The sequence below is a fragment of the Stenella coeruleoalba genome (genome assembly GCF_951394435.1).
Source record: "Stenella coeruleoalba genome assembly, chromosome: 2".
Taxonomy (NCBI): domain Eukaryota; kingdom Metazoa; phylum Chordata; class Mammalia; order Artiodactyla; family Delphinidae; genus Stenella; species Stenella coeruleoalba.
In genome coordinates, this window is record NC_137147.1 from 122,604,645 (window position 1) to 122,617,000 (window position 12,356).

Consider the following 12,356-nt stretch of genomic DNA (forward strand, 5'->3'; position numbering starts at 1 on the left):
AGATGAGATCCCTATTAAAAAACAAACTTCTGAAGGGAGCGCAGGAGAGTGACACCTTAATTAGGTGACACTTAGCCGAGAATGAAGCCTTTCAATGACAAGGCACGGGAACTAAGAGGCGGGGTCAGCTAAGAGGGTCCACGGGACAGAGGGGCACAAAGTGCCTCTCCATCTTGGTAACAGCGTCGCCAGTCAGGGAGAAGAGAATGCTACCTTTATGCGTGACTATAGAAGGCAGAGAAGTGAGGCCCAGGGGCATGTGACCCCCTTCTAAATAAAGAAACCCCCACACTGGGAGCAGCCAACCAGAGCAGGGGCCTTCTAGGGGGAGAGAGACCAGCTCCGAGCTACACACAGGCCGGAGCCCTCTGGACGGTCTGCCCCTTCCTCTCGGATGCTCAGGCCTCCCTCTGCCCCACGCGGACACGCAGGCCCCTACCCTGGTCCACAGTGGCAAGAGACTACACGGTATTTCACAGGGGGAAATCTCCCTCATAAGAAGCTTTAAAAAAGAAAAAGAAGAAAAGAAGAAGAATTAGCCAGAAGTGTTAGGATGAAATAATGCATGGGGTCTCAGGGCAGAGAAACTGTCTCCCCACCTCATCTCAATGCAGCAGGTGATTTACAAAAACTTAAACAAGCCCCCCACTTTTACCTGGCAGGCCTGACATATCAATCTGTAAGCAAATGAGGAAGGGGTGCAATTCCGCCCCACACACCAATACCACCCTTGTGAGGAGTGTCCGATAAACAAAAACAGAAGAACATGTTTGGGGGGAAAACACGTAGAATTATCTTTTTTACACCACCTGCCTTCATTTGAAGTCCCTGACCCCATCAGTGAGACGGCAGTATAATGTGTTCCTTTTGTCAATAAAGGGAGCCATTTCCTGCCTTGTCACTTGAAGGCTCCGCTCTGCTATTTTTCTGGTTTCTCATCTCGAAGGCAGTAGGAAATGCAACAAGCTCCGGGACAGCTGTTCCCAGTCAATGCCTTTTTAATTGCAGTAAGGCTGCACCACCAGCGAAGCCAACTTCCAACACGGCCAGGCTTGCAGGCTTGGTGGATTGCCTGGCAAAGACCAGGCCTGCTCACAGGCAACATAGTGATCCGAGTGGACCACAAGCTGTTCACCCTGACGGGTTACAAAGTACTTGGAGACTAACTTCAGCAGTAAGTTTTTGGATTTTTTTTTTTTTTTTGGTGAGGGGGGTGTAATACCTGAAATCAGGTACCAGAAAGCCCCAACGCAAGCAAACACCACACACAGTTAGGCAACACACTGGGTGGGGAAAGAAGCACAGGTGCCCAGAGAAGGTTCACCCCATTCCCTCCGTGGACGTGGCCGACCTCCAGCGAATAAATGAACAGCACCCCAGGCCAAGCTTCAACTTTCAAGATGGTTCCCACCCTTCTCCATCATCTTTGGCTTTGAATCATTCTGACCGGGGCAGGGAGAGAAGAGCTCCCACCCATGGTTGACCCTCCCAGCCAGTTATGAGCTGGGGACGGTCTGGGTGACTCCCTGGGAGCAACGACCATGAAAATTACACAGGAAACATCCGCATTTCATAATCCTCGAGGCTTTTGGCTCGCTGAGGACTGTTACTCCACACCCTTCTCTGCGCAAGGGGGAAAATGTATTTTCCTGACAATCAATCTTTCACAAAGCAGGTGCGTGCTCACCCCTGGGGGGACAGCCACACTGACCAAGCGTTGGAAGATATGCCCAGAATTTACTCAGCACCACAGACAGGCTTCTCCTCTTCAGGAAGGGCTCACCGGAGTCCACAAAGCCCTGCAGTCCTCCAGCAGTGGGCGGCCAGCTGGTCAGTGGGGGAGAACACCACCGCGGTCAAGGACCTGAAGGCACAAGGCCAGGTGCACAGCCCGCTTCATGGGGTTTCACAGGCTCCTCTACAGGATTTTAGGGACAGGAGCCTCTTGGTCAGCATGCGTGTGGGGAAGGTCACTGGGCCGAGACAGAGAGGCAAGAAGGCTGGGGAGAGGCCGTGTCACCGAACACGGGGAGAGCAGAGGAAGGCAGACTAGGGAAACATTTCAGATGGAAAGGGCTTGGTGTCTGGTTGGAGAAGGAAGCATCCAGATGGTACCCAAGTGTCCGACATGGGAGCTTGGAGAACAAGAACACTACCCACAGGAGTGGAAACAAGGAAAACCCTGGGCTATAAATGAGGAGCCAGAGAAGACCACCAGATGCTGAAACGCCCATGGGGGTCCAGTCATGACAGCAGACGGGGTCGAGAGCTCACACAGAGGTCAGAGCTGGAGATGGTATTTGGAAGCCAGATGCAGATGGGAGGATGCTGAAGCAGTGGGTGAGATATTCTGGGGGAACAGGACAGTGGAGAGAGGGCCCAGGATGTTACTCTGGAAAACAGCTATTAAAGACTGGACGAGGAGCCAGAAAAGAGACAGCTGCACAGGTAGGAGGAGAATCAGTGACGCTGGCAGGCAGGGATGAAGGAGTCAACGGTGTCGCATCTCAGGGGGCACCAGTTACACTGTCATGGAAGGAAAAAGCCATACTCCATTTTTCTAAGGGTCAATCACTTTCTAGGAATGAGTAACTCAAGCCTGCATAAAACCACCCCTCAAAATTGTAAGACAACAGAGAAATACAGAAGCGGGCAGAGAACCCACAGCGTAGTAATTTCCTTAGCGGGGCTGTAGACGAAGTTGCCTGCCACCGCAGTCAGGATCTACAGAGGGACTTTAAAGGAGAGCGTCAGGTGAAAACTGCCTATCAGCACTGCATAACTGAGTGTTTCTCCGTTATGTCAAAAATGTCACACATATCCCTGACTGGACATATCTCTCCAGATGCTCCCCCTCCGTCTGTAGCCAGCCCTGGGAAGAAAAATAGAATGGGATTCTTCTATGCTTAAATCTTTTAAATTGGCCATCTTAAGTCTAATGTGGACCCCAAGGCAGACATTCTGTTTGGACTCAATGCCCTCCACCTGGCTCCTTGAATCGTTCCTAAGCTCTCTGGCTGGAGAGCTGTGGAGCACCACAGCACTGCAGTGCTCAGCCAGAGAGATGATGCGGGCAAGAACCCAGGGCCTTTGACGGCATGATCTAAAGCAGCATTCTCCAAAAGAATTAGAATGCGAACTACATCTGCAATTTCAAATTTTCTAGAAGCCATATTAAAAAGTAAAAAGAAACAGGTGAAATTATAGGAATATATTTTACTTCATCTCAAGCATCATTTTTAACATGTAATCAATATACAAAATATTAAGGAAATATCTTACTTTCTTTCCCCCATACTACACTTTGAAATCCAGTGTGTATTTTACACTTAAAAATATCTCAATTCGGATAGGCCACAGTTCAAGTACTCGACAAGACGTGGGGCTAGTGGCTACTCCACAGGACAGAGCAGGTCAGAAGGGAATCTATGCAAAGGGAAAGAGTTCTGATTCAACTAGAAAATCTCCAAGAAACCTGCCAACGCTTGAGTTTTCAAGACAAGCTGAAGGGGAGACAATTTCCCTGAATGCTGTTATTAATTTTAAATAAATACTCCATTGTGAAATCACAGAAAAACATCAGGAGGCCTGAGACACTGGCCTGGGAGAAGGCTGCAGGGTGTGGCCTTGGAGGAGAGGCTGTCTGGCCAGCAGGCCCATCAGCATCAGTTGTAGAAGCACCAAGGCCCCATTTCCATCTCCTGGTCCTTTCTCATGGAGCTCTTCCTCTTTCTCTTTCTAATCTTCCAACAGCCCTATGGGGAAGGCAAGGGGCTATCACATTTTGCAGATGAAGAAACTGAGGGCCAAGCCAAGTTTAAGTTACTTGCTCATTTCTAGTCACGGCTACTAGACTTGGGCCCAGAACTCATGCCTCGCCCCTGCTCCAGGCTTCTTCAACAAGCAGCTGGCCAGAAACAGCCCAAAGTCCATAGTGAGACCTAAATATACCGACTGAATCACTGAACAAGTGCCCACCTAACGACTTTTTATGTAACACCTCCCTTTTGTACAGACCTTACGAGTTTTCAAATCAGTTTTGCACACACACGTGATCACCACTAAGGAATAGTATGGGGCTGCCCAATGGAACACTCTAAACATATCCAACTACAGCCCAGAATGGCTGGCTGGCCCACGGTCACCCAGGCCTCTTATACCACATCCAACATCTTTCCACGACACATGACACCTCCTTTGATGATGGCTTTTTCTTTTAAAATAAAAGTTTTAAATGTCAAGACTACTTGAAAATATTTTTTGTTGTTTTCTCAGAACTAGCAGGTAACCTAATGATAGGATACTATTTTAATCAATCACAAATATGACTTCAGCACAGTATTTCCCCCAACCTTAGCCAAAAGGGATTCTCCAAGTGGCCCAATGGTGTTCTCAGCTCTTCAAGGTCCTGGTTTCAGCCAGTGGGATCCCTCCCTTACCGAACCAGTGTTCACCTACCCGCTGATCCAATGACAGAGGGCAGGAAAGCGTGTGCTCTTCAAAGCAAGCATCCTTTCTCTGCTTCCACCCTGGCTGGCAGGGAACTGAAACAATGTTACCTGTGGGCTCTGGCCTTTGGTCTGTTTATTTTACACGCATCACGGTTTAGGCAAGCCTACCAATTTGGGATTTCTTGGCTCTCCGTGACTAGCCACAGTACATGGGCTCCTTGGGTCTCTAACTGGGCCAACCATTAAACAGCTATTTATAGCTACCACACTGCCTTCCAACCAGTGAGGGGAACCCTCCTGGCCAACAGACCTAAACATTGCTGAAAGCAAGAAGACAAAGGCCCAGAGTCACATTTCAATACCCAACAACCCGGCGCTCAAGGTATCGATCACAATCAGGCAAGAGTTCAGTTATACTCAAAGGAAAATAAGCACACACAGCAGATGAATAAACGAGAATCTTCCAAATACCACCACCTGACCCCCAAGACCAGTAAACACATTGCAAAGTTCTTTCAATAAGTGATTCACAAGATTTGCACAATTCTTCAAGAAAGAGGTAGAAAAGAAAGGAAGCAGTAGCCTGGGGTGTACAAAGCCTGCAAGGTCGACCTGAACCTGGGACTCCTAGAAACTGGTCCAGGGTTCCCCTGCCCCCACCGCCTTGGGGTGGTGCTCCAAGGATGCTCCATCATAAACCAGGATGCCCAAGCACTGTAACGTCATCATTAAGGACCAAGGACTGGGTGTGGGTCACCACTTTCACAGGATGTGAATTAGCCTTTACCTTTCCTTTATTCCACAATATTCCAGGTGTACTCACGCTAAGGAAGCCCTGCGTTACCAAAAAACATCCTTTCACGCAAAGGATGGAAGAGCTGATACGTATGCAGCCTCTGACTGCCAGGGCTTAGGCACTTTCAAGCACACCAGGTCACCCTTCTCATCAGAAATTCAAAGCAGCAGTTCCTCAAGCCTCTAGCCCAGGAGTGCAGTGACGGTTTCTAGTGTGTGACTGGAATGGTCTGACAGAAGCCGGGATGGCCTGCAGCCAGGCCACAGTCCTGCACCTACCAGTTCCCAGATGCAAAAGGAAGCCCCTCAAGACCCCACATCCTAATTGCAATACAGCCGTACCCACCCGTCGGAACCACGCATTCAGAAGAGGAGGGAGGGCGGGGGAGGGGGGTAGAGAGAAGCAGGAGGGGAGCCACGGTCATATCTTCATCTTACTTTTCTGACAGCGGTTCGTGGTCCAGCAGCGGTAGTTGTACTCGTTGTTGATGGTCGTCTTCTCACACAGCGGCTTCTCCTCCATCGTCCCCGGGCACAGGTCCCCACACTCCTTTGGGGGCTTATTCCCCACGATGTAGTTATTGGACACGGCATCCAGGATTAGGGACCAGTCCACCGTGGAGAGGTAGCAGAGGTCAGCATTCTTCTCGATCCGGATGGCCCCACGGGTAATGTTTCGCAGGTTGTAGAGCCCAATATCCTTGAGGTTGGTCATCTCGAAGATGACCAGGGCGTAGTTGTAGAAGAGCTTCCAGCCACGGATGACTGTGAGGTTGGGGAAGAGGTCACCGAGGCTCTCGAGGCCGGCCACGCGGAACAGCAGCAGGTACTCAGTGATGACCGTGAGCTTAGGGAAGCGGTAGCTGCGGTAGTCCTCAGCCTTGGAAATGAGCAGGATGTGGAGGTAGCCCTCGATCACCGTGCAGTTCTCCAGCCGCTTCAGCTGCTGGTAGTCGTTGCGGATGTCGATGCCTGGCCCACAGACTGCAGGGAGACAAGAGGGGAGGGCGGGACAGGTCTCAGTTACAAGGAAACCACTTTTTAAAAACTATTTCCCAACCCATAACATGACCAGTTTCCAGGAAACCTATATTATTATTAAAGAAATAAGACCCCATTTAGGAGTGGCTGCAGGTGGGCTATCTGGGGAGCTCAGCAGCCAGCCGTCCTTGGGGAAGTGCCCAGTCTGGGCCAGATGCTGTGCAACACACTCACTGTCACGGGAGGTGCCATCCCCATCCCACCAATGTGCAAACCACAGCTTAAAGCCCAGGGCCGCACAGGAGCACAGGGGAGGGTCAAGGTTGCAACCCAGGCCTGACTGCACAGCTGCCAGGCTGCACATTCCCCACCCCTGCTGCAGAGCGTCAGTGCCCTGCACCTGAACACAGAGCTCAGGAGCCAAGGGACAACGACTCACTCCTGCAGCCAGCCTCAAGGACACCATGCAGTATACACTGGAGAACAGTCACTGTGACCTAGAAGGTAGGGACCCCAAGAAGCACGCTCCCATGTTTCCTACCACCATTTGACATGGGCAGGTGGCCTTGGGCTCTCCCCAACACTGCATGAGTGTAGACAGAAAGGCTAACTTAGCAGCAAGATAAGAATATGTGATTTATATGAATAAAAGAGGTATCCAATTCCAACTTTAATAAAGTGTTTTCTTAATCAAGAAAGTATGCTTCCTGCAGAAAGGTTAGGTAACAGATAGCAAAAAGATAGTAAAAATCATCAGTAATCCCAACATCCAAAGATACCACTACCTATGCCAATTATCCTTTCTTTATAATTTAAGGTAAAGGAAATCGGACAATAATATGTTTTCAAACATACTTCCTTCATTTCATATGAACATTTTACCAAGTCATTGCCTTACTACATCATTATTTTAAGGAGACAGTAATTCTAGGATATGAATATGCACCGTGAGTTCTTTTCTTTTTAAACCAATCCCCTATTGTTGGATATTTAGGTTATCTCCATATTTTCACATCATAAACAACACTGCAGTGGACATTCTCTGCAGATATTCAAAACTGTTTTCTTAGAACAAATCCCTAGAAGTAGAATTGCTGGGCCAAGGCATCTGCAGATTTTAAAGGCTTTTGATAAAACAGCCTCAATACTGGAAACTTCTTTTTTTAATTCTAAACATACACACAAAGAAAAACCCTTGGTTACTATCCTCTCTTAAAACTTAATAATCCCCAAACCTTCCATTACAGCTTCTCAAAGTGACGTTTTTTGATTGATGTAATTTGTTAATTTGTGAAGCACCCAACATGCATGGCACTGCAGGAGATGCAAAGAAACCTCAGAGGAGGCTCGTGGTGGAGGCGGGAGCTGAGACCTGTGATAAACAACTGTCAGGTGAAGCAGGAGGTGGTTGGTGTGTGCACATTGCAGGCCCACTCTAGATGTGAGTGGAACTAAGCAAGGCAGACAGGAGTAGCCTTGGAGCTTCCTGCAGAGAGATGGTCCTTTGTATCACAGCACCAAGGGGCACTGCACATGCACCAGCTCCTGAGGGACAGGTGGGATTTAAAACTGGGTATAACATTCCAGAGGCCAGAGAAAAGGCAGAACAAGATACATTCAAGCGGCAGCCAATCTGATGGCCAGGGGTGCAGAGGAGAGCAGAAGTGAGTCTAGCACAGCTCAAGTCATAAAGGATCACAGGTGGGGACAGGTACATTCATCTCAGGAATGAGGCCCCTCTCAAGACTCTTGGGTGAGAGAGAAGGCTAAGCAAGGTGTTGTGGGTTTTTTTTTGGAGAAGTAATCTGGTGATCGAGTGCAAGACAGAATCAAAACAGAGTAGATGTGGGAAAAGGGAAGAGAGTCCAGTGGGGCTTACAGCCACAGGCAGAAACTGGACAGAGGCAGTGGGAGAGGGGGAAGTGGGGAGCCCCTGGGCTGAGAAGCAGGCAACGTGTGAGAACCTAGAACTGGAAACTTCATTTGGCCTAATTTCCTCCTTTTACTGATGGGAAAATGAAGCCTCTCAGACAGAGAAGAGCATGGGAGAAACAAGCACTCTGAGAACATCCACAGTCAGGCAAGAGGTTGTGCTGGAAGCTCTGGATGCATCAGTGTGCTTCATTTCCTGCGATGCTCTCAACAGTACCTCACATTATGTAATCCCATCACCAGCTGGAAGGTGAGGAATTCAATTTGAGGAGACAAGTACTTCACATAAGGTCACATACACAACACACCAGCCCCTTCACAGCCAAACTTCACATAGTTCTTGGACAGTCCCATCTCTTAGCATCTTCACCAACCGGTTACCTCCAATCCACTCCAACTACCCTTCTGCCCTGGTCATGATACCAAATAGCTTAGCAAAGCCTCCAATGACATTATCAAAACCAAGGACAGGGATTCTGCCGGCAGCCTTCGTTTGGGCTGCAATTCTTCCCAGAGTCTCCGGCCTGCTGGCCTACTACATCAGATTTTGGATTCACCAAGCCTCCACAATCACAGTCTTGGTGCTCCAGCCGGCTGTCAGGCCTGAGCCTCTGAGGTGGTAGAGCCGAGTTCACCAGAGACCTCCCAGCCCCACGTAATAAAAAACGGTGAAAGCTCTCTCACAGATCTCCATCTTGAAGCGAAGACCCAGCTCCACTCAATGACCAGCAAGCTACAGTGCTGGACATCCTATGCCAAACAACTAACAAGACAGGAACACAACCCCACACATTAGCAGAGAGGCTGCTTAAAACCATAATAAGGTAACAGACACCCCAAAACACACCACCGGACATGGTCCTGCCCACCAGAAAGACAAGATCCAGCCTCATCCACCAGAACACAGGCACCAGTCTCCTCCACCAGGAAGCCTACACAGCCCACTGAACCAACCCTACCCACTGGGAGCAGACACCAAAAACAACGAGAACTATGAACCTGCAGCCTGCAGAAAAGAGACCCCAAACACAGTAAGTTAAGCACAATGAGAAGACAGAAAAACACACAGCAGATGAGGGAGCAAGATAAAAACCGACCAGACCTAACAAATGAAGAGGAAATCGGCAGTCTACCTGAAAAAGAATTCAGAATAATGATAGTAAAGGTGATCCAAAATCTTGGAAATAGAATGGAGAAAATACAATAAACGTTTAACAAGGATTAGAACAACTAAAGAGCAAACAATGATGAACAATACAATAAATGAAATTAAAAATTCTCTACAAGGAATCAATAGCAGAATAACTGATGCAGAAAAACAGATCCGTGACCTGGAAGTTAAAATAGTGGAAATAACTACTGCAGAACAGAATAAAGAAAAAAGAATGAAAAGAACTGAGGACAGTCTCAGAGACCTCTAGGACAACATTAAATGCACCAACATTCGAATTACAGGGGTCCCAAAGAAGAAGAGAAAAAGAAAGCGACTGAGAAAACACTTGAAGAGATTATAGTTGAAAACTTCCCTAATATGGGAAAGGAAATAGTCAATCAAGTCCAGGAAGCACAGAGAGTCCCATACAGAATAAATCCAGGAGAAACACGCCAAGACACATATTAATCAAACTATCAAAAATTAAATACAAAGAAAAAATATTTAAAGCAGCAAGGGAAAAACAACAAATAACATACAAGGGAATCACCATAAGGTTAACAGCTGAACTTTCAGCAGAAACTCTGCAAGCCAGAAGGGAGTGGCAGGACATATTTAAAGTGATGAAAGGGTAAAACCTACAACGAACATTACTCTACCCAGCAAGGATCTCATTCAGATTCGACAGAGAAATTAAAACCTTTACAGAGAAGCAAAAGCTAAGAGAATTCAGCACCACCAAACCAGCTTTACAGAACATCCTAAAGGAGTTCTCTAGGCAGGAAACACAAGAGAAGGAAAAGACCTACAATAACAAATCCAAAACAATTAAGAATATGGTAACAGGAACATACATATCGATACCTACCTTAAATGTAAATGGATTAAATGCTCCAACCAAAAGACACAGACTGGCTGAATGGATACAAAAACAAGACCTGTATATATGCTGTCTACAAGACACCCACTTCAGACCTAAGGACACATACAAACTGAAAGTGAGGGGATGGAAAAGAAAGACAAGGTTGCCCACTCTCACCACTATTATTCAACACAGTTTTGGAAGTTTTAGCTACAGCAAACAGAGAAGAAAAAGAAATAAAAGGAAACCAAATGGAAAAGAAGAAGTAAAACTCACTGTTTGCAGATGGCATGATACTATACATAGAGAATCCCAAAGATGCTACCAGAAAACTATTAGAGCTAATCAATGAATTTGGTAAAGTAGCAGGATATAAAATTAATGCACAGAAATCTCTTGCATTCCTATACACTAATGATGAAAAATCTGAAAGAGAAATTAAGGAAACACTCCCATTTACCATTGCAACAAAAAGAATAAAATACCTAGGATTAACCTACCTAAGGAGAGAAAAGACCTGTATGCAGAAAATTATGACACTGATGAAAGAAATTAAAGATGATACAAACAGATGGAGAGATATACCATGTTCTTGGATTGGAAGAATCAACACTGTGAAAATGACTATACTAACCAAAGCAATCTATAGATTCAATGCAATCCCTATCAAACTACCAATGGCATTTTTCACAGAACTAGAACGAAAAATTTCACAATTTGTATGGAAACACAGAAGACCCCAATAGCCAAAGCAATCCTGAGAACGAAAAACGGAACTGGATGAATCAGGCTCCCTGACTTCAGACTATACTACAAAGCTACAGTAATCAAGACAGTATGGTACTGGCACAAAAACAGAAACAGAGATCAATGGAACAGGATAGAAAGCCCAGAGATAAACCTATGCACATATGGTCACCTTATATTTGATAAAGGAGGCAAGAGTATACAATGGAGAAAAGACAGCCTCTTCAATAAGTGGTGTTGGGAAAACTGGACAGCTACATGTAAAAGAATGAAATTAGAACACTTCCTAACACCATACACAAAAATAAACTCAAAATGGATTAAAGACCTAAATGTAAGGCCAGACACTATAAAACTCTTAGAGGAAAACATAGGCAGAACACTATGCCACACATCACAGCAAGATCCTTTTTAACCCACCTCCTAGAAAAATGGAAATAAAAACAAAAATAAACAAATGGGACTTAATGAAACTTCAAAGTTTTTGCACAGCAAAGGAAACCATAAACAAAACGAAAAGACAATCTTTAAAATGGGAGAAAATATTTGCAAACGAAGCAACTGACAAAGGATTAATCTCCAAAATATATAGGCAGCTCATGCAGCACAATACCAAAACAACAAACAACCCAATCCAAAAATGGGCAGAAGATCTAGACATTTCTCCAAAGAAGGTATACAGACTGCCAACAAACACATGAAAGGATGCTCAATATCACTAATCATTAGAGAAATGCAAATCAAATCTACAATGAGGTATCACCTCACACCAGTCCGAATGGCCATCATCAAAAAGTGTACAAACAGGGCTTCCCTGGTGGCACAGTGGTTGAGAGTCCACCTGCTGATGCAGGGGACATGGGTTCGTGCCCTGGTCCGGGAAGATCCCACATGCCACAGAGCAGCTAGGCCCGTGAGCCATGGCCGCTGAGCCTGCGCGTCCAGAGCCTGTGCTCCGCAGCAGGAGAGGCCACAACAGTGAGAGGCCCGCGTTCTGCAAAAAAAAAAAAAAAAAAAAAGTCTACAAACAATAAATGCTAAAAGGGTGCAGAGAAAAAGGAACCCTCTTGCACTGTTGGTGGGAATGTAAATTGATACAGCCACTATGGAGAACAGTATGGAGGTTCCTTTAAAAACTAAAAATAGAACTACCATATGACCCAGCGATCCCACTACTGGGCATATACCCTGAGAAAACCGTAATTCAAAAAGAATCATGTATCACAATGTTCATTGCAGCTCTATTTACAATAGTCAGGACATGGAAGCAACCTAAGGGTCCATCAACAGATGAATGGATAAAGAAGATGGGGCACATATATACAATGGAATATTACTCAGCCATAAAAAGAAACAAAACTGAATTATTTGTAGTCAAGTGGATGGACCTAGAGTCTGTCATACAGAGTGAAGTAGTCAGAAAGAGAAAAACAAA

General features: G+C 46.3%; 1 protein-coding gene across 6 annotated transcripts in view; it reads right to left on the reverse strand.

Moving 5' to 3' along the window:
• IGF1R (insulin like growth factor 1 receptor) overlaps positions 1–12,356 on the reverse strand; it is a 305,216-nt gene that overhangs the window by 241,011 nt on the left and 51,849 nt on the right. For all 6 annotated transcript variants that reach the window (XM_079912984.1, XM_079912983.1, XM_079912985.1 and 3 more), the window contains one exon: positions 5,685–6,230. In XM_079912984.1, coding sequence (XP_079769110.1) covers positions 5,685–6,230 — 546 coding nt within the window. The remainder of the gene's footprint in view (positions 1–5,684; positions 6,231–12,356) is intronic.